The following is a 23,915-nucleotide window of genomic DNA, read 5'->3' as shown; positions in this document are numbered from 1 at the left end:
TTTTAATTTTTTAGCGCAGCTGTAGCTTCTGTATTACCACAGAAAACTGGTAGAAAAGTGTAATCAATTCCAAATGCCGTTTTTACGTACCATCTTCACCTTCTTGTCGCATCGGCTGCACTATTTCAGCTGTACCTTTCCTGTTTCTTGCCCTTTGGCTTCAGATTTAGATTAATATCCCCACAGTACAGTGAGATAACAGAAGTCATAGGACAACGATATGCACATATAGAGGCAGCGGTAGTATCTCGTACACAAGGTAAAGTGAGGAAGTGCTTTGGAGGAGCTGTCATTTGCACTCAGGTGATTCTTGTGAAAACGTTTCCGATATGATTATGGTGTACGACGGGAATTAACAGAGTTTGAAAGCTGAAACAATATTCCGAGATCCACAGTATTGAGACAGTGCAGAGAATACCAAATTTCAGGTACTATCTTTCACCACGGATAACACAGTAGCAGATGGCCTTCACTTACCGCCCGAGAGCAGCGGCGTTTGCGTAGAGTTGTCAGTACTAACAGACAAGAAACATAGGGTTAAATAATCGCAGAAATCAATGTGGGACATACGACGAACGTATCCCTAATGATAGTGCATCGAAATTTGGCGTTAATGGGCTGTGGCAGCAGACGACCGAAGCGAGTGCCTTTGTTAACAGCACGATAACGCCTGCAGCACCTCTCCTGCGCTCGTGACCATATCGGTTGGATCCTAGACAGCTGACTAAATCAATAACAACAAACTAAATGGAAGTCGTGCTTTATTTTAACCTCGTACAGTTTTGCCATGGCTTCATATTAGCGAAGTTACTAAATTTCAGGCAAAATCTTTTATTAGCCGTAACTTCGTAAATAAACATTTGCGGACCTATGTTTATATGCACTTTTTTGTTTAGTTTTACTTGTAGAATGAGACATTAAAATATTTGCATATCTTCGTGAGTCACCCTGTATATTGTGGAAGTGGACCTATAACTCTCCCTTGGGGTACCCCTGAAGTCAGTTTTACGTCTGAAGATTTCTCTTCACTGAGCATAACATGGTGTGTTCTGTTGGTTAGAAACACTTCAGTCGACTCACGCAGTTGGTCTAATATTCCGTGCGCTTGAATTTTGTTCATTAGATGGCACTGCAGCAGAAGTGTATCGAATGCCTTATGGAAGTCAAAGAACACAGGATATACTGGATACTTTCGTACTTCGTTTGAAATGTGCCGATTCTGCATAAGTTTCGGCCTGACTTAAGTCGATTTTTATACTTGAATTATATATTGCACGTTTAAAGATAATTTTGCATGTATTTTATCACAAAAACACAGTTTTTCTGATAATACAATTTTATTTGTCATATAGTTCCATTTAGCAACATCGATCTTGGTTCAAATGGCTCTAAGCACTGTTGCTGTTGTGGTCTTCAGTCCTGAGACTGGTTTGATGCAGCTCTCCATGCTACTCTATCCTGTGCAAGCTTCTTCATCTATGGTACTTTATATCTGAGGTCATCAGTCGCATAGACTTAGAACTACTTAAACCTAACGATATCACACACACCATGCCCGAGGCAGGATTCGAACCTGCGACCGTAGCAGCAGCGCAGTTCCAGACTGAAGCGCCTAGAACCGCTCGGCCGCCATCGATCTTGAATCATGAAATTTAACAATCACAATTGTTAGCTTAAATGAGTCAAAAAACCACTTTACTGTGAAACTAATATTATTGTGCTTTAGTTTTCATGTAAACTAAATTTCTGTTTTAATTTTTAATTTTTTCTAATTCTATATCGATAATTCACTCGATAATTATACAAAGAGTTTTTATACTGTCTGAATTTGCGACCTCCATCATTAATTACTAGGCTCGTAAATCTTTATGCAAATAAATTATTTATATAAAGATTTACGAGCCTAGTAATTAATGAATATAATTATTTCCGGAAAACATCACGTAAATTATATCTGAAAAGTAATTTCAATTAAGACGGTGATAATGAAATTCATTTCAAAAAAATCCTGTTCTAGAAGGATCTGGAAGCTACACACGTGGTACTTCCAGAAAATTTAGGTGCCAAACGCGGCATAATATTTTCAATTATTGTCGAGACTGGCCAATGTAACTATCAAATCCTTTGTGTTTAGCTGAAATGTTGCACAATGCATTTACTTAACAATCAGTGTTGAAAAAGTGTCAAGAATTTATGAATACATACTAATGATGTCGGAAACCAATTATATTCCAGCGACTATTAGTGAAAGAAGAAACCTATTAATTGGAAACAATAAATAGGAACCGACACCCTAGACAGTCGTAGGCAGATATACCGAGCGATGTGGCTTAGTGGCTAGCACAATGGACTCGCATTCGCGAGGACGACGGTTCAAACCCGCTTCCGGCCAGCCTGAATTAGATTTTCCGTGATTGCCCTAAATCGCTTCAGGCAAATGTCGACATGGTTCCTTGAAAGGGCACGGTCGACTTCCTTCCCCATTGTTTTCTAATCCGAAGAGCTCGCTGGTTGGTTTTCTCTCCTCAAAGCAGCCAACCAGCCATATCAAGATATGTAACATTTATCTGTTAATATAGTGTTTCCGTCCTTATGAAATTACGCAGGGTGTAACAAAAATGTACGGCACAAATTACAAGACACATTCCTTACAGGTAGACGAAGAAATTATGTTACATGATCATGGGTCTGGGAACATTGTGTTGTTATAATTCATTTTCTCCAACTCATTAATCATGGAAAACACACACGAACAGAACGCACCAACATACCACAGGCAACTCTTCCCCAAAGGTGATGTTCAATACGTCGCCCGTGGGGATCGATGCATGCATCGAAAAGGCGTCGTAGCGAATCTCGAATGCGTTGACGTGTCCCAAGACCATTGCGTATGGTTTCTCAGCCTTCCGTAATACGGGCACGGAGACTGAACACCTTGTCCTGTAGTTCCATACACAAGATCTTTCAAATGCCCCCACAAAAAAAAAAGTCCAGTGAGTTTAGGTCCAGAGAGCGTGGAGGCCAGGCAGTAGGTCCATCTCTGCCTATCCATCTGTCACCGAATCTTATTTAGAAAACGACGGACATTAACACTAAAATGAGGAGGTGCTCCGTCGTGCATGAAGTACATGTTTTGTCGCACAGCTAAGGGCACGTCAGCTAACGGATCAGGTAAGACATTCTATACGCAATCATGATAATTTTGTCCGTTGAGCAGGGTTGAAGAAAGTGAGGGCCTACAGAACTGTCACCGACAATGCCGGTCACCGACAATGCCGTCCCAAATATCGACAGAAAATCTTTGTTGATGAATTGTTTCAACAGTTACGTGAGGATTGACACCTGCCCATACATGGCGATGCACTGAAATTAGGGTTGATACTTGGTTGAATAAACCATTCGCAGAAGAGTACCCGTGCAGGAAAACCAGCTGCTGATAGAGCGGTCGTCGTCAATTGCATGAAAAACTGCAGCCTGACGTTGCTGCGTCCTCGTCCTTCCAGGCCTACCCTGGTGGCGATTATCAGGCTTAAAAGCCTCATGTTCCCTAAGACGACTATCAATGGCTTCAAACATTTTCCTGCTGGGGCAGGTTCGTCCTGGAAATCTCTCCGGGTACAAACGTTGAGCGTGAGCACCATTGCCGCCAGCTAATCCATACATCAAATGAGCATCTACCATCTCTGCATTTCTATACACTGACTTTGCACGTGCGAAGTCTGCGGTTGACTCTACATAGTAGACTGTGCGCTTGCAACGGTCGTACTGATCACTGGAACAGCAGATGTTACCTCTAAACAAACAATGGCATACGTCGCATGGCAACAGGGACATGTAAAACAAAATACTAGCGGTGCACCACGTAACCAGACTTCACCAAGAGCGCATGTTCCCCATGATTCTAACGATCTGTTCTTGTGTGTTTTCCGTGATTAATGAGTTAGAGAAAATGAGTTGTAAATGGAAACAAAGGTTTTGCAGACCCATGTTAATGTAATATAATTTCTTCGTCTATATGTGAGTAGTTCGTCCTGCAATTTGTGCCGTACATTTTTGTTGCACCCTGTATAAACGTTGACAACGCTAGAATAGTTAGTTCAACGTGGGATATTTACTTTCTGCACATCTACGAACATTTTGATAGTAAGGGATATGTAACATTCTTAGATGTAACAGAAGAAGGCAGCCTACCGGTACAACTGTCATGTATTGTTTATTACTTACAAAAAAACGGCTCTGAGCACTATGGGACTTAACATCTGAGGTCATCAGTCGCCTAGAACTTAGAACTAATTAAACCTAACTAACCTAAGGACATCACACACATCCATGCCCGAGGCAGGATTCGAACCTGCGACCGTAGCGGTCGCTCGGCTCCAGGACTGTAGCGCCCAGAACCGCACGGCCACTTCGGCCGGCTTATTACTTACAATTATTCAGTCTTGTTGGCCACGGGTAGTGCCCACCAATACTGCGTCAGGCTCCAGGGACGTCTCCTACAAGCGAGACTCAAGTAGATCTGGCCGTGGCTCCTGCCGTTGTCCAAGCAAAGGCGACTGAATGAGAGTGACTAAAAGGTGAACCAGTACCCCGAACTATGTACCGGAAGACGGACTGCTATGGCTAGCTGTGCAGGTCTCAGTGGCGCAAGGCTGCGGAGACGTTAGTTGAAGCCGCGAAACATGGGAAGGTAGCTGGATCCTGGCGAGTACTGTAGACCTGCGGTGCCGGCAGAGCACAGGGCTGCCAAGAGCCTCGGTAGTGAGGCAGCAGTCGAGGGCTCGAGTCCTTGTGACGGTGTTGGCAGTTGCATCATAGCTGCATTGTCGTCTTTACGGCAGCCTCCGACACAGGGTGGGGATTACAACGTAGGGTCAAATCCTGCAAGGCGCCGCATGCGGTGTATACTGCACACCCCTCGTAATTTTGACAAATTCCGACAGAGTGTCCGCGTATCGGCACTGCAGTTGCTCAGCGGACACCAGGCCGTAAAGAAGTGTTTTACATTTCTATCGAGGAAGTCTTACATAAGCTCTTTGGAAATAACTGAGATAAGTCTAGAAATATCACTTCAAAACCTTTTTCAGCGTCACGATTAGTTGTTAGTGTATGGTCAACAGTCAAGTATTTCCAAATGTTTGAGCAGCTGTATTAACAGTAAGTTCTACTGCGTGCTTTTGATTCTCGTGCGGTCATCTTGGCTATCAAGGTCATGAGCAGCGTCTCTCCCTTACAGATTGTGTGGCACATGCTGCAATAAAATCCGGAAGATGAGCCGCGCATTTTTTCGCTAGGAATACTTGCTGCGCAAACAAGTAACAGTTTTAAACACGAGAAAACATTTCTGTTTCGTTCAGACGACTTAGCATGGACGTTTCAAGTCCAGACGGCTCGGATGACGCCATAAAAGAATAAAAAAAGTATCCATAGATATGTATAAGGAGAGCGGAGAATTATACTCCTAAAAATTGAAGAAAAAAGCAAAAATTACACAGCTGTCGATTTTTTAGTCGGTCCTGTCGAGAAAATAGATAGAAAACCAGATCAATTAAGTTTGTAATTCTTACTTTTTTTGATTCAGTATTTCACTAGCAATTATTGACTGTGTTAACTAAAGATAAATGTATCATACATCTTAGTTTTAATATTTCCAACTGTCAGTAAGTAAACTAGTTATCTAAACCAGCAAACTACTTTGATGTACAAATTAGATAACATTAATTAAAAAAACTATTGTTAACATTTCATCCTCTTTTCTTCACTGCACTACATATTTATTACCAGATATATATGGGTTTTGACTTTAAAAAAGAGTAGTTTTGCGGGTTTTAGCATGTGGCATATCACACACAGCATAAGGGTAGATGCCGCAATGTCAAGACATTTTCATAGTCAAATATCGTGTTTAAATGTTACATAGAAAAAAATCAGAAAAACTGTATGTCACAGACAACTGGAGTGTTTAGTTTGTACAAAAGAAAATTTTTACTAAAAGTTCCCAATTGGACTTGACATACGCGATTTTGAGATGTGCACCATTTCCCCCACATTTACCCTACCCCAGCTGTCTGACGATGACTGGTTGGCTCCTAGTCGGTATAAATATTACTGTAAGGTGGCCAATTATGCGGAAGAGGTAGCACTGGCACATTATTTGATCACAGAGAAGCTCCCGAGGGGTGATTGTGTTCGAGGACTCGGTCATTACCTCTCCATAGAAGGTAAGAGCGCGGAAGCGGTTTGCTGGTGAGGGTGCTGCATTGACACGGGTCGTCGACTGCGGCAGTCAGTTCCCAGAACACAGGGCTGCAGGTACAGAGACCGTCTGATTCGTTACAGTACCATCTAACATTCAATATTAAATTTAAATGACAGGTCTAAATGTCGGCAACAGCCAGGAGTGGCGTGTGCTGACCCCGATCCCTTCCGTATGGCATCCGATGATGAATAGCTCAAGATGACACAGTGGTTCATCAACTATGGCGTGGTCTTCAGGGCCTGATCGCTGTTCTTTTTTTTTTTGTTATTATCAGCTTTAGCTCTTATTCTTTAGTGAATTTCATTTGAATAAATGTAACAAATAGAACAAAAATGCCATTTGGACAAAAACTGACATGTTGAGACTGTGACTGTGTGGAAATACAGTTTAACTCTTACAATAAAGTACAAACAGCAATCAGCCACTGCTGTTAATGCTATTAATTAATCCCTAATAAATGGAATTCTCAACAGCGGCTTGTCTTTGTTTTTCCTTTAGTGTAAGAATTAACTTGTATAGAACAAAAATCTACATTCTTCATGCAACTCGCAAATGTAGAATATGATACTAGTTATTTATACTGAGGTGACAAAAGTGATGAGATACCTCCTAATTTCGTGTCTGACTTCTTTATGCCTGGTGTAGTGCAAAAGTCATTGGAAGTCACCTGCAGAAATACTGAGCCATGCTGCGTCTATATACCCCATGAATGTTCGATGGAATTCTTGTCAGGCGATTTGGATGTCTAAATCATTCGCTCTAACTGTCTAGAACGTTCATCAAAACAGTCACGAACAATTGTGGCCCAGTGACATGGTGCATTGTCATCCACAAAAATTCCGTTGTTGATTTGGAACGCCGACCGGTGTGGCCGAGCGGTTCTAGGCGCTTCAGTAGGAACCGCGCGACCGCTACGGTCGCAGGTTCGAATCCTGCCTCGGGCTTGGATGTGTGTGTTGTCCTTAGGTTAGTTAGTTTTAAATAGTTCTAAGTACTAGGGGACTGATGACCTCACATGTTAAGTCCCACAGTGCTCAGAGCCATTTGAACCATTTTTTGGTTGGGAACATCAAGCCTATGAATGGCAGAGAATGGTTTCCAAGTAGCCGAACATAAGATTTAAAGTGAATGATCGGTTCAGTTGGGTCATAGTACCCAGCCCACGCCATGAAAACATAACACACACCTTTGGAACCACCAGCAGCTTGCACAGTGCCTCATCGACAACTTCGGTCCATGGTTTCGTGGAGTCTGCGCCAAACTCGAACCCTCCCATCAGCCCTTTCCAACTAGAATCGGGACTCATATGATCAGGCCATGGTGTTCCAATCGTCTAGGGTCAACCGACATGATCACGAGTGCAGGAGAGGCGCTGCAGGCGATGTCCTGTTACCAAAGGCACTCGCGTCGGTCGTCTGCTGCCACATTTCGCCGCAGTCTCCTAACGGATACGTTGATCGTACGTCCCAATCCGAAAACAAAGGAAGTAGATTACAGTACACTTGTTCGCCCACTGCTTGAATACTGCTCACCAGTGTGGGATCCGTACCAGATAGGGTTGATAGAAGAGATAGAGAAGATCCAACGGAGAGCAGCGCGCTTCGTTACAGGATCATTTAGTAATCGCGAAAGCGTTACGGAGATGATAGATAAACTCCAGTGGAAGACTCTGCAAGAGAGACGGTCAGTAGCTCGGTACGGGCTTCGAGGAGTCAAGCAGTATATCGCTTCCTCCTACGTATATCTCGCGAAGAGACCATGAGGATAAAATCAGAGAGATTAGAGCCCACACAGAGGCATATCGACAATATTTCTTTCCACGAACAATACGAGACTGGAATAGAAGGGAGAACCGATAGAGGTACTCAAGGTACCCTCCTCCACACACCGTCAGGTGGCTTGCGGAGTATAGATGTAGATGTAGACGTAGATTTCTGTGTTATTTCACGCAGTGTTGTTTGTCTGTTAGCACTGACAACTCTACCCAAACGCCACTGCTCTCGGTCGTTAGGTAAAGGCCGTCGGCCACTGCCTTGTCCATGGTGAGGGGTAATGCCTGAAATTTGGTGTTCTCCGCACACTCTTGGGACTGTGGATCTCGGAATATAGAATTCCCTAACGATTTCCAAAATGGAATGTCCCATGCATCTAGTTCCAACTACCATTCTGCGTTCAAAGTCTGGTAATTCCCGTCGTGCCGCGATAAACCTTTTCACATGAGCCACCTGAGTACAAATGACAGCTCCGCCAATTTGCCACACTGATATACCTCGTGTACGAGATACTACCGCCATCTGTATATGTGATACCGCTACCCCATGACTTTCCTCACCTCAGTGAGGTTACTCTTTACGTAGCAGTGTACATTATTTTTGTAAATTTACATATTTTCTGCATTGGAGACTTCAATCAGTTAATGACTTTGGTTCCCCTCCCCTTCCATTCCATTTTCCCTTAAAAGGGCGCCATTGTCCCAGGGAAACCTGCTAGACGTCTATATGGCAGTCAGCAGCTGTGTACAGGACTCAAGCAAGCGCATAGTGGTTTGTGTTCACAACAGTCGCTGGTTAACGCTGGTTCGGTGTGCCGGTGTGGTTGCAGGAGGGACAGATCCAGCATGCTGCAGCTGGTGGTCGCCGTGGTGGTGGCGGCGTGCGCCACGCTGGCGCTCTACGCCTACTATTCGCTCTCCTACTGGACGCGCCGGAGCATCCCCCAGATCCCTTCGGCGCGCTTCCCTCTGGGCCACATCTGGAAGACCGTGCTCCTCCGGCTCTCCTTCGGAGAAGAGTGCAGCAGCCTCTACGAGAAGGTCCCGGCGTCGACGCCGCTGGCCGGCGCTTACTTCTTCACCAACCCTGCCGTCGTGGTCAGGGATCCGGACCTCATCAAGAGGATGCTGATCAAGGACTTCCAGCACTTCCACGACCGCGGCTTCTACATCAACGAGAAAGTAGATCCGCTCTCCGGACACTTATTCCTGATGCCTGGCGAGAGATGGCGCTTGCTGAGGAATAAGCTGTCTCCCACATTCACATCGGGAAAGATGAAGATGATGTTTCCGGTACGTTTCTAAGTGTGTAGTACCGATAATGCACGAATCTGGTGTATGTCAACTGTGGTGTCTGTCGTGCTTTCTGTTTGTTCACTTGAAATTACATTCAAAGTGTTTGAAGCTGCTGTGTGTCGTCACTTGTTTAAGAGACTTGTAAATACATGATTCCCTGATCTTCAGCATTCTTCTGTAGCACCACATTTCGAAAGCTTCTATTCTATTCTTGTCTAAACTATTTATCGTCCACGTTTCACTTCCATACATGGCTACACTCCATACAAATACTTTCAGAAACGACTTCCTGACACTTAAATCTGTACTCGATGTTAACAAATTTCTCTACTTCAAAACGCTTTCCTTGCCATTGCCAGTCTACATTTCATATCCTCTCTACTTCGCCATCCTCAGTTATTTTGCTCCCCAAATAGCAAAACTCCTTTACTATTTTAAGTGTCTCATTTCCTAATCTAATTCCTGCAGCATCACCCGATTTAATTCGACTACATTCCAATATCCTCGTTTTGCTTCTGTTGATGCTCATCTTATATCCTCCTTTCAACACATTCTCCATTTCGTTCAGCTGCTCTTCCAGGTCTTTTGCTGTCTCTGACTGAATTACAATGTCAATGGCGAACCTCAAAGTTTTTATTTCTTCTCCATGGATTTTAATACCTGCTCCGAATTTTTCTGTAGTTTCCTTTACTGCTTGCTCAATATACAGATTGAATAACATCGGGGATAGGTTACAACCCTGTCTCACTCCCTTCCCAACCATTGCTTCCCTTTCATACTCCTCGACTCTTATAACTGCCATCTGGTCTCTGTACAAAGCTTTCTCTAAGTCTACAAATACTAGAAACGTAGGTTTGCCTTTCCTTAACCTACTTTCTAAGATAAGTCGTAGGGTCAGTATTGCCTCACGTGTTCCAATATTTCTACGGAATCCAAACATCTTCCCCGAGGTCGGCTTCTACCAGTTTTTCCATTCGTCTGTAATGAATTCGTGTTAGTATTTTGCAACCGTGGCTTATTAAACTGATAGTTCGGTAATTTTCACATCTGTCAACACTTGCTTTCTTTGGGATTGGAATTATTATATTCTTCTTGATGTTTGAGGGTATTTCGCCTGTCTCATACATCTTGCTCACTAGATGGTAGAGTTTTGTTAGGCCTGGCTCTCCCAAGGCTGTCAGTAGTTCTAATGGAATGTTGTCTACCCCTGGGGCCTTGTTTGGACGTAGGTCTTTCTGTGCTCTGTCAAACTGTTCACGCAGTATCATATCTCCTATTTCATCTTCATCTACATTTTCTTCCATTTCTATAACATTGCCCTCAAGAACATTGCCCTTGTATAGACCCTCTATATACTCCTTCCACCTTTCTGCTTTCCTTTCTTTGCTTAGAACCGGGTTTCCATCTGAGCTCTTAATATTCATGCAAGTTGTTCTCTTTTCTCCAAAGGTCTCTTTAATTTTCCTGTAGGCAGTATCTATCTAACCCCTAGTGAGATAAGCCTCTACATCCTTACATTTGTCCTCTGCCATCCCTGCTTAGCCATTTTGCACTTCCTGTCGTTATATTTTCTCCTTTCATCAATTAAATTCAATATCTCTTCTGTTACGTTGTATATATGCAGACTGAAACAACGAAAATTGGTACAAAGGCCAGGATTTTAACAAACGTCTCTTGCTCAGGAGGCAGATGCGCTAACCACTACGCCACACTAACACACTGGCTTTGCACAACTGCGAGTACTACCCTAGTATGCCTCGCTTCTCAGCCCAAATTGCCTTCACGTCTCACATCACGTGGTATTCCCCCTAAATTCAAACAGCAGTGTGGCATGCTAAGTTAGTCCACGAAGTAGTACAAACCCAGTGTGCTAGCGTTGTGTAGTTGTTAGCACTTCTGCCTAATGATCAGCAGTGATCTGGCCTTGGTACAGATTTTCATTTGTCGCTTCAGTCTGCATATATACAGCTCCACATTTTTGTATGCCACGTTTTGTTTCTTAACCAAACGATGTTGCTGTCGTTGTGGTGGTGGTGGTCTCTACTCCGAAGATTGGTTTGTTGCAGCTCTCCAAGCTAGTCTGTCCTGTGCAACCTTTCTCATCTCTGCATAGTTACTGCGAGCTACACCCATTTCAATATATCACATCCAAGTGCCTACATGGTTTCTTTTAAAGGGCACTGAAGATGATATTCCTCAGTCCCATCTTGTGCCCTGTCTCTAACGACCTCGTTGTCGACGTGACCTTAAATTCTGTATTCTGTAATTTTTACAACAGAAAACCACCACCAAAACCTTGCCCAGAATTTCTGCTCTAGAGTCAATTTCTTGACTGAAGGACTGACTTCGATTATCACGTCCAGGGTTGGAACAGCGGAGGTTCGTGTCAGACCCAAAAGTCGCCATCGTTTCGAGTAATTAATGCTTCTTCTAGTGTTGGACGTGCAGAGCTTGCGCGCACTAAAGGGCAGACGCTGTGCTGTGCTGTGCAGATAATAGAGAAGTGCGCACGCGAACTGGCTGAAGTGCTGGACGGCGGCTCCGGGGAAGCCGAGTTCCGCGACCTCGCGGCGCGCTTCACCACTGACGTCATCGCCTCCTGTGCCTTCGGATTCGAAGTGCACAGCCTGCAGCACCCCGATGAAGAATTCCGCTACTGGGGCAAGCGGTTGGTTACGCCAACGACCGTCGAATCGCTCCAGGCGAACTTCTGCAATTTGTTCCCGAAACTCGCCGACATTTTTTGGGTAAGTGGTTAAGGTTACACTAATAATAAAAACACTCTTAGGTTGCACAGTCTTCTTTACTAACTCAAGAACGACACGATTCGCCTGGGTATGGCATTGCCGAGTTATCTGGAAATACACTGAAGGGCCTAACAAAGAGAGATACGTAAACTGGCATAATATGGCGCTGCGGTCGGCAGCGCCTATACAGGGTGTTACAAAAAGGTATGGTCAAACTTTCAGGAAACATTCCTCACACACAAAGAAAGAAAATATGTTATGTGGACATGTGTCCGGAAACGCTTACTTTCCATGTTAGAGCTCATTTTATTACTTATCTTCAAATCACATTAATCATGGAATGGAAACACACAGCAACAGAACGTACCAGCGTGACTTCAAACACTTTATTACAGGAAATGTTCAAAATGTCCTCCGTTAGCGAGGATACATGCATCCACCCTCCGTCGCATGGAATCCCTGATGCGCTGATGCAGCCCTGGAGAATGGTGTATTGTATCACATCCGTTCACAATACGAGCACGAAGAGTCTCTGCATTTGGTACCGGGGTTGCGTAGACAAGAGCTTTCAAATGCCCCCATAAATGAAAGTCAAGAGGGTTGAGGTCAGGAGAGCGTGGAGGCCATGGAATTGGTCCGCCTCTACCAATCCATCGGTCACCGAATCTGTTGTTGAGAAGCGGACGAACACTTCGACTGAAATGTGCAGGAGCTCCATCGTGCATGAACCACATGTTGTGTCGTACTTGTAAAGGCACATGTTCTAGCAGCACAGGTAGAGTATCCCGTATGAAATCATGATAACGTGCTACATTGAGTGTAGGTGGAAAAACATAGGACCCAATCAAGACATCACCAACAATGCCTGCCAAACGTTCACAGAAAATCTGTGTTGATGACGTGATTGCACAATTGCGTGCTGATTCTCGTCAGCCCACACATGTTGATTGTGAAAATTTACAATTTGATCACATTGGAATGAAGCCTCATCCGTAAAGAGAACATTTGCACTGAAATGAGGATTGGCACATTGCTGGATGAACCATTCGCAGAAGTGTACCCGTGGAGGCCAATCAGCTGCTGATAGTGCCTGCACACGCTGTACATGGTACGGAAACAACTGGTTCTCCCGTAGCGCTCTCCATACAGTGACGTGGTCAATGTTACCTTGTACAGCAGCAACTTCTCTGACGCTGACATTAGGGTTATCGTCAACTGCACGAAGAATTGCCTCGTCCATTGCAGGTGTCCTCGTCGTTCTAGGTCTTCCCCAGTCGCGAGTCATAGGCTGGAATATTCCGTGCTCCCTAAGACGCCGATCAATTGCTTCGAACGTCTCCCTGTCGGGACACCTTCGTTCTGGAAATCTGTCTCGATACAAACGTACCGCGCCACGGCTATTGCCCCGTGCTAATCCATACATCAAATGGGCATCTGCCAACTCCGCATTTGTAAACATTGCACTGACTGCAAAACCACGTTCGTGGTGAACACTAACCTGTTGATGCTACGTACTGATATGCTTGATGCTAGTACTGTAGAGCAATGAGTCGCATGTCAATACGAGCACCGAAGTCAACATTACCTTCCTTCAATAGGGCCAACTGGCGGTGAATCGAGGAAGTACAGTACATACTGACGAAACTAAAATGAGCTCTAACATGGAAATTAAGCGTTTCCGGACACATGTCCACATAACATCTTTTCTTTATTTGTGTGTGAGGGATGTTTCCTGAAAGTTTGGCCGTACCTTTTTGTAACACCCTGTATAAGACAACAATTGTCTGGCGCAGTTGTTAGATTCGTTACTGCTGCTACAATGGCAGGTAAATGTAAATGTAGTGTGACTAGGGCTTCCCCTCGGGTAGACCGTTTGCCGGGTGCATGGCAGGTTATCAAGATTTAAGTGTGACTGAATGTGGTGTTATAGTCGGCGCACGAGCGATGGGAGACAGCATTTCGGAGGTAGCGATGAAGTGGGGATTTTCCCGCACGACCACTTCAAGAGTGTACCTTGAGTATCAGGAATCCGGTAAAAACTCAAATCTCCGACATCGCTGCAGCCTGCAAGAACGGGACCAATGATGTCTGAAGAGAATTGTTCAACGTGAAGAAGTGCAACCCTTCCGCAAATTGGCGCAGATTTCAATGCTGAGTCATCAACAAGTGTCAGCGTGCGAACCATTCAACGAAACATCATTGATGTGGGCTTTTCGAGCCGAAGGCCGACTCATGTACCCTTGATGACTGCACGACACAAAGCCTTACGCCTCGCCTGGGCCCGTCAACACCGACATTGGACTGCTGTTGACTGGAAACATGTTGCCTGGTCGGACGAATCTCGTTTAAACTTGTATCGAGCGGATGGACGTGTACGTGTATGGAGACAACCTCATGAATCCATGGACCCCGCATGTCAGCAGGGGCTGTTGAAGGTGGTGGAGGCTCTGAAGTGGTGTGAGGCGTCTGTGGCTGATACGTCTAGATACGACTCTGACAGGTGACACGTACTTAAGCATCCAGTCTGATCACCTGCGTCCGTTATGTCCACTGTGCATTCCGACGGAATTGGGCAATTCCAGCAGGACATGCAATACCCCACACGTCCAGAATTGCTACAGAGTGGCTCCAGGAACGCTCTTCTGAGCTTAAACACTTCCACTGGCCACCACACTCCCCAGACATGAATATTATTGTACTTATCTGGGACAGACATGAATATTATTGTACATATCTGGGATACCTTGCAACGTTCTGTTCAGAAGAGATCTCCACCCCCTCGTACTCTTGCGGATTTCGGACAGCCCTGCAGGATTTATGGTTTCAATTCCCTCCAGCACTACTTCAGACATTAGTCTAGTCCATGCCACGTCGTGCTGCGACACTTCTGCTTGCTCGCGGGAGCCCTACACGATATAAGGGGAGGACGACATTACAGTCAACCCGACGTGGTACTGACCTGGGCTGCTGCAACAACGAAGTGAGAACCAGAATACAGGTCGAATGAAATAGCACAGCAGTATATACGATAACTTATGTAAAAAGATTTAAAGTTCCTGCCAAGAGGCATGTGTCAATTACAGTTATGATACTAAATTCCAAAAACTGAAAAACAAACCATAAAAACAACTGAAGAAAAACGCTGGGAACAGGGAGCGATAGGAAACAGAAGAAAAAACGAGAGACCCGAATTCTATCATGAGTGTTGGTGACAACAGTAATAGTAGCGCATAATAAGACCACGCGCACAAGCTGTTAATATGGCCGTAGACCAAAACGGGGCCGGAGGCCCGTCCACATTCACATAGAGCGCACACTTGAACGATAATAGCACGACCACGACCACAGTACTGGGCTACTAGAAACGACAAGCGCTCGTTGGCGCAGTAAGAGGTGGGTGCAGTTCAATAACAGCAAAAAGTCGTAAAATAATAACGAACAGATTGACATGCAAATGTAAACCATATTGGAATAAAAAGGCAAATATACGTAGTAATCGAAACTGTGTGTAGTGGTGTAAATAGAAAGGGTTCTTAGGCGCAAACGCATTACAATAGAATAAAAGTAAAGTTCGTAAAAGTAATAATAAATGAAAAGATGTGCAACAAATATAAAGCTAAAATAAAACAATGAAAATATAAATAACGTACAATGAAATATATATGATAAGCGACATAGGCCTTCGTCGTAAAGAACAAGACGAACTAAAAAGTCATAAATTCTTTAAAAATTGGAAACATGGAATAACAGAAGACCCGACTAACTGATCATTAATCAACACATGTTTTTAATGTACGAATGCTCAACAATGTCAGTTTTTTCAAGAAGGCTGAGTCTCTTCCCTTTGGGAGCGTGGAGTAAAACCGTTAGGTTCCCGAGTGTGGGTGGTTGGAGGCCACAGGACTTGAGGTGTTCCTCACAGGCGAAATTATATTTAACCTGCACCTCAATCAATGGCAAATTATATGACTTTGGTATATGCAAAAAACATCGCTGTTTGACAGAGAAACTACTCTTAGCCGCATACCTCAGGACTACAAATATACTAAGCTTTCACTTTTAGGTAATGTGTCTTACGATCTAGCTAAACTTTTTCGGGGCAAAATAGGTAAACAGTGTTTACCAGCTCTAACAACGACCAGTAATACTATATTCACAACGAGCGTCCTCGAAAAGATAACTCATCATGCTCCCTCTCGCGTACGCAGACTTGAGTACTGTGAATGTCAAGCGGCTTACACTGGCTTTTAAAACTAGGTTTCACGAACATGTACTCACAACAATGGTCAGCCTTTGCAGAAAACCTTGAATCCAATGGCTGTTAACCACCCTATGTGTATTGTATCGTGTGTATTAAACCGGGGACCTAGAAACGACAATGAGGCTTCATCCCACTGTAGCCCTCAGTAGTTCACAACCCCACAACAGGCCACAGCAGTCCACCCACCCCACCGCCGTCCCACACCGAACCCAGGGTTATTGTACGGTTCGGCCCCCAGTGGACCCATTGGGAACGTCTCATACCAGACGAGTGTAGCCCCAAATTTTTGCGCGGTTGAGTAATTATGGTGCACTCGTACGTAGAGACAGTGTTTGCGCAGCAATCGCCGACATAGTGCAACTGAGGCAGAATAAGGGAAACCAGCCCGCATTCGCCGAGGTAGATGGAAAAGCGCCTTAAAAAGCATCCACAGGCTGGCTGGCACACCGGGCCTCGACACTAATCCACTAGGCCCGAGCAGGAAGGTGTGCTGGTCCCCGGCACAAATCCACCGGGATGATTAGTGTCGAGGTCTGATGTGCTGGCCAGCCTGTGGATGGTTTTTAAGGCGGTTTTCCATCTGCCTCGGCGAATGCGAGCTGGTTCCCCTTATTCTGTCTCAGTTACACAACGTCAGCGATTGCTGCACAAACACTGTCTCCTCGTATGTGTACACCACAAGTACTCTACCATGCAAACATTTGGGGTTACACTTGTCTGGTATGAGAATGCCCAGAGGGGTGGGGGGAGGGGGGTCCACTGGGGGGCTGAATCGTACAATAACGCTGGGTTCGGTATGGGGGGAGGGGGGGGGGGTGGTCTGCTGTGACCTGTTGTGGGGTTGTGAACCACTGAGGGTTACGGCAGAACGACACCCAGTTCCATACACAATACACAATCCGCCAAGCGGATTTGTGCTTTCCCACATGGGAAGCAGCGCGTTAGACTGCGTGGCTAGTCGGATGGGCTTAACCACCCATACTCGGGAACCTAATGATTTTACATCACGCTCCAAAAGACAGAGACTCAACCTTCTTGAAGAAACTGAAATTGTGGAACATTCGTACATTGAAAACAATGTGTTGCTTAATTGTCACTTGACCAGTGTAAATAAAGTTCTGTGATTCCCTGTTTCCCACTTTTAAAGAATTTATAACTTTTTAGTTATTTTTGTTCTTTACGAACAAGGTCTCTGTTACTTATCATGTATTTTAGCTTTATATTTGTTGTAAATCTTTTCATTTATTATTGCTTTTAAGAACTTTACTTTATTCGGTTCTACTGTGATTGCACCTCTGGCCTTTCTGCTTATGCTCCACACATAGCTGCGTTTTTATACGTCCTGGACTACTTATATTTTAATTTCTACTCTACTCCAATACGGTTTCCATATGTTCGTAACAATTATTATTTTCACTATTATTTTACGATTTTTTGGTGTTGCTACACTGGACCCCGTCTAACTGCGCCACCTGCTACTAGCCCAATACTTTGCTCTTATCACTCATATTACGTACACTCTTTGTGAATGTGGCCTCTGGTGTCGTTTTCGTCTAGGGCCATATTTACAGGTTGTGCGTGTGATCTTGTTCTGTGCTGTTGTCACCAACGCTCATGAGGTAATTCTGCTCTGTCGTTTTTTTCTTCTGTTTTCAACCGCTCCTGTTTTCGGTGTTTTTATCCAGTCCGTTTTCATGGTCTGCTTTTTCCTGGTTCTCTCTTTCCTGTTGCAGTAGTCCACGACAGGACCGCGTCGGATAATTGCAATGTCATCCTCCTCTTATATTAACAGATAACCTGGTGGTACACTACTCGGACGAAAAACGCCATTCTTGAGTTAATAAAGTACGTTGTGCAGTATACGACAATTTTTAGCAGTAGCCACAATAAGGTCGCTGTATCACCATGGTACGATTGAATGGAATAATTTTTATAATGTTACACTATCGTTCTAACCCACATGCTGCTTGACATCCATTATTTCGTGGTCTGTAGCCTGTAGCTAACATCGGAATATTATTTATTTAAATTGATCGAGGAAAGTTTACCCCACCTGCATATCACGACTGCGTGTTGCTTCAATTCAGGAGGAACAGAGAATGGAAGAATAAGCCTTATGAAACCAAATGTAAGTGTACTGTTAAATAAATTCAAAATAAATGTATTTTGTTTGAAAGGGAAATTCTTCGAAAAACTGTGAAATCTGAGGGAGGGCAAGTGAAAAGGATAAGAATGGGGAAGGGATGAGAACGTAAAAAAAAAGAAAAAGAAGTGCTATATACAGGGTGATTATAATCAAAGTTTCAGTTTCAACACGCTGTAAAAAAAGAACCGCTGCTGAGAATGACGTCAAATTTGGTCGGAATATTATATAATAAGGGGGAAACAATATGGGAACAAAAAGAATTTAACTAAAATTTTCACGCTAGATGGCGCAGTAAGCGTCATAAAGTAAGCTGGCTCGACTACAAATGACAGATGAATCTCATCACGACGGTTAGGGTGTGAGTTGCACATTAATCCAACAGTACTCTGCAATGTGCATGACCCCACAAGTTTGGCATTCACGGCAAGGTTGACCACATTGGATGCGATTGTCCTGGGGTAAAAACCGCATTAAAAGCAAAATGACACCTGTTTCTAATTTTCGTGAGACTTGCACAATACCCAAATGCTCAGAACGCTGTCCACCGTTTTCTGTCACAAGCTGTAACTGAGAAACACTATGTTCCACAAGAGATCGAAGTGTCTCTGGGGTCACGTTCAGAATGTACTGCGCAATGCGTGGCTTCAGTTCATCTGCGTTTGTAATCAGAACACTAAACAGCAACTTTCAGATAATCCCACAGCCAGAAGTCACACGGGTTAAGATCAGCCAATCTAGACGGTGACGCTGCAGGGAAATGGCGGCTGATAACTGTAGCATTTTCAAAATGCCTCTGTAGTTGTTCAATTTGCAGAGGGGCGCCATTTTGCATAAAAATAACCCTACCCACACATCCAAGCCGTCGAAGGGCTAGAACGACCCAGGTGTGCAGTATACTCTCATACTGTCTCCCAGCGACGATACAGCTACCAGAACCCATCTCCTTTGACAAATAAGGCCCTACTATGATCGATGCCAACAACCCGCACCACACGGTTACCTTTGCAGAATGAAACGGTACCGGTTGATGTGCGTGCGGATTTTCCGTTGCCCATATTCTGCAATTCTGAATATTGGCATGTCCTTCGAGATGGAAATGGGCTTTGTCTGTCCACAGAATGTTCTATGACCACTGATCGTCCACTTCCATGCGAGCAAGAAATTCTAGCGCAAGCGTTTTCTCATTGGTAGGTCAGCATGAACAACTCCTGAACATGATTAATTTCGTATGAATAACAATGGAGGGTGTTTCGTAGAATTTTATGCACTGTGTTCTCAGGCATGTTCAAAGTTTGGGCAATTACCTATGCGTTGCATGTTTGCACCCACCGCTCGACCTCTCCTGTATTGCTGTGGCAACGTCTTCCACTGACGTCGGATCAATTCTTTTCTTCCCTTTGACACATTGCACTTGAAAAGAACCTGTGTTGTCATATTTCGTAATAATTCTCTTCAGCCCCTTGGCAGACCAGGAAGCAACGCCTTTTTTCACACCCGTTAGTGTCCTTTACCAGTCGGCCGGTGTGGCCGAGCGGTTATAGGCGCTTCAGTCCGCAACCGCGCTGCTGCTACGGTCGCAGGTTCGAATCCTGCCTCGGGCATGGATGTGTGTGATGTTCTTAGGTTAGTTAGGTTTAAGTAGTCTAAGTTCTAGGGGACAGATGACCTCAGATGTTAGTCCCATAGTGTTTGGAGCCATTTTAATTTGAAATGTCCTTAATCTCTGCAGAGCTAGTGGCGCACAGTCACCGTTATTGTACAAGAGTTTTGCCAGCAGCATTCGATCCTCCTTTGAGACAGTCAAGTCGGGCATCTCAGACGCAAACAGGAACAACCGTGTAACTTGCGTCTCTTATTTTGGTTATTCTGCCGCTTACCGCGCCATCTAGCGGTAAAAATTTTCATTAAATATTTTTTGTTTCCATTACGCTTTCCTCTTCTCCGATAATATTCTCTCCAGATCGGACGTCAGTCAGAGCAGTGGTTCTTATTTTACAACGTTTCGAATGTGGAACTTTAATTACTGGGTGATGCGTAGAACTGTATCGTTTTTCCATACGTTTAATCAAGAGAACAGGTACAATAAGAGAGAGTTTAATCATTAATAACATATTCTCCTTCACTATTTACAACAGTCTGCAAACGCTGGGGTAACTTATTGATTCCGCGACTGTAGAAATCACATATTTTGAAGCGAAGAAGTCGTCGAGCCATTTTCGGAGCGCATTTTCATCGGGAAAGTAAGTACTTTGAAGGTTGTTTGCTAGAAAAGGTGTAAAGGTGAAAATCTGAGGGCGCAAGATCAGGTGAATAAGGTGGGTGCGGAATGACTTCCCAACCCAACTCCAGAATAGTGATTTTTGTCAGTCTAGCTGAATGCGACCGGGCTTTGTTGTGGAGTAGCATCACTTCACGCAGTCTTCCTGGTTGTATTTGATCTGCGTCTAAGAGACGTCTCAGTTGTTCAAAATAAATATCAGCAGTGATCATTATACCTCGGGAAAGCAGTTCAGTACACCACACCGTCACTGTTTCATCAGACATATAACATTATCTTTTGTGGATGCACGCGGGCCTTTGTATAGGAACTTGCTGCTTTGTTTGGTCTCAACCATTCCTTTTCATCAGTAATCATAGAGGATAGGTATGGTCGTTGTCGTTCACGAACCAATTCAAGACGAGCTAGCAGAGATGCAAATAAGGCCAACCACTTATTTATGTGATTTTGGCTTAGAGCGTGCGGTGCCCATACATCCGATTTTTGAACCTTCCTCATTGCAAGCAAATGTCGCACGATGGTGGAATGATCACAGTTGATCACATTTGCCAGTTCTCGAGTATACTGGCTTGGATCTTTGTGGACTAATGCGTTTGAACGATCTTCATCAAACCCCGGAGGTCTTCCCGAACTTGGAGAGTCATTAATGTCAAAAGGATCCTCCTTAAAACGAGAAAATCATTTTCTTGCCGTGCTCTGTCGAGTGGCATTATCCTGATACATGACGCATATGTTTCTGGCTGCCTCCGCTGCTGTGTCACCCCTCTACTGAACTCAAAAAGAAAAATATGTCGGAAATGTTCCAATTTCTCGCCTTGGCACTCCATTTTCTAGCATTCACAGCGCCTGTCACTATCTTCAAATAAGGAAATGAAAATATATACACTCAAATAGTAACAGTGAATTACAAGTAAAGAATGACAATCGATAAATCAGCTCATATCTACCGGAATATTAGCAATCAAAACAAAAATACCAGGAACTTCTAGTTCTAGTGCACCAACTTATTATAATCACTCTGTGTTTGTCCTCTGAGAGCGAGATCGATATCCTACAATAATCGCTGCCCAGATACCCAAATGACACAAGTATTGCAATAAATAGTATGTCGAGTGTAGTTCTAGAAAGATCTGCTAATGATATTTTCATGGATATTAATCAATGGTTTAAAGCCAACTCACTGACATTAAACTTCGAAAAGACTCTCTATATGCAATTCAGAACCTGTAAGAGGTTTCCACCCAGCATATGCATAAAGTATGAAGAAGAATAGATAGAAGAGGTTGACAGTCTTAAATTCCTGGGATTACAACTTGATAATAAATTCAGTTGGGAGGAGCACACCACAGAGCTGCAGAAACGCCTTAACAAATCTGTATTTGCAATTCGAGTGTTAGCTGACATAGGCGGCATAAAAATGAAAAAGCTTGCATACTTTGCCTACTTTCATTCCATAATGTCATATGGTATAATATTTTGGGGTAACTCTTCAAATCAAATAAAAATTTTTCAGAGTCCAAAAGCGTGTAATTATTTGTGGAGTAAATTCACGGACGTCATGTAGAAACCTCTTCAAAGAACTGGGTATACTAACTACTGCCTCTCAGTATATTTACTCCTTAATGAAATTTGTCCTAAATAATATATCTCTTTTTCCAACAATCAGCTCAGTTCATACATACAATACCAGGAAATGATCTGCACAAGGACTTAAAAGCACTTACTTCAGTTCTAAAAGGGGTCCACTACTCAGGAACATTCATCTTCAATAATTTGCCAGCAAACATAAAAAATTTAGTTACAAATAAAGATCAGTTTAAAAGGAGCCTGAAAGACTTACTAGTGGCCAACTCCTTCTACTCCATTGACGAATTTTTTAATAGAGACAAATGATGTATTGTATATATTCATACTATTAGTATTGTTATTTCAGCTTTAAAAAAAAAAAGACTTGTTTCACATCCACGAGGATCTCCTCAGCACGGATCTATGGAACGAAAAACTAATCCAATCTAATCTCTAATGTAGTCCCCGGCGGCCGACAGGAAGCGCCTGAAGACTGCCACGTGGGAAAGGCCGCTGACGTCATACAGAGCATGTAACTGATCGCTCGGCTAAACTGACACATCATATCGTGCTGTGATCTGTGGCTGTTTACGTGGATATCTCTTTCGAAGCCCTTAGGATTGCTAGCTGAACTGCTGCTGAAGGACATGGCGTGATAACGGACTATATGGGTAACACCTCTAGGCTTGCCTTCAACAGCACCAGGACCTGGCGCGGAGCTATCAGTGTTATCTTCGTAGTAATCTAATCTGTGCAAAACTTATACAGGAGCAGGCGTAATAACAATAATAAATAATAAGAAGAAGAAGAGTATGAGGAGAGGAGGAGGGGTTAGCGGAAGGAGGCGGAAAAGTGTACAAATGAGTGAAAAGATCTCCTTGTTGAATGAAAAATAAATTCTTATCTCTCCTCGATACGGGAGGCTGTACTACAACGCTGACAGAAAGGACGTGTAGACTAAATGAAAGTTTTGCTAAAATTTACAGCTGTGATGTGGTTGGTGGACAATTGCGTGTAAAAAGTTTGGCCTGCAGAATGCTGCTATAGAGCCACGATGCCATCAAACTGTCAAAACCAGAAGCACTCTTTTAGTTGATTGTTAATTTTTTTGTCGTACATCTTATGACTGGTTTGACGCGCCCCACCACAAATTCCTCTGTTGCGCCAACCTCTTCATCGCAGAGCAGCAGTTGCACCCTATGTCGTTAATTATTTATTGGATGTATGCCAATCTTGTCATCTCCTACAGTTTTATCCTCTAAAGCTCTCTCTGGTATCATGAAAGTTATTTCCTGATATCTTAAAACATATCACCCTTCTTCTTCTTGTCAGTGTTTTCCATTCATTCCTTCCATCGCCTATTTTTCGGAGAATCTCCTCATCTCCTCACTCATCATCTTAACGGTCCATCTAATCTTCAACATCCTACTGTAGCACAACATCTCAAACGATTAGGTTATCTTCTTTTTCAGTTTTTCCGTCATCGTCACTCACTATCATACAATATTGTGCTTCGAACGTACATTCTCAGAAGTTTCTTCGTCAAATTAAGGCCTGTGTTTGACTAGTAGATTTATTTTGGCCGGGTTGG

The 23,915-nt window shown here is 43.7% G+C and overlaps 1 protein-coding gene across 1 annotated transcript in view; it reads left to right on the top strand.

Moving 5' to 3' along the window:
• Positions 1–23,915, top strand: part of LOC124797988 (probable cytochrome P450 6a14) — a 113,641-nt gene that overhangs the window by 62,300 nt on the left and 27,426 nt on the right. The window contains exons 2-3 of the mRNA XM_047261167.1: positions 8,861–9,323; positions 11,819–12,073. Coding sequence (XP_047117123.1) covers positions 8,877–9,323; positions 11,819–12,073 — 702 coding nt within the window. The 5' untranslated portion in view covers positions 8,861–8,876. The remainder of the gene's footprint in view (positions 1–8,860; positions 9,324–11,818; positions 12,074–23,915) is intronic.

Source organism: Schistocerca piceifrons, chromosome 5, assembly GCF_021461385.2.
Source record: "Schistocerca piceifrons isolate TAMUIC-IGC-003096 chromosome 5, iqSchPice1.1, whole genome shotgun sequence".
NCBI lineage: Eukaryota > Metazoa > Arthropoda > Insecta > Orthoptera > Acrididae > Schistocerca > Schistocerca piceifrons.
This window is presented reverse-complemented; position numbering and strand designations above follow the sequence as displayed.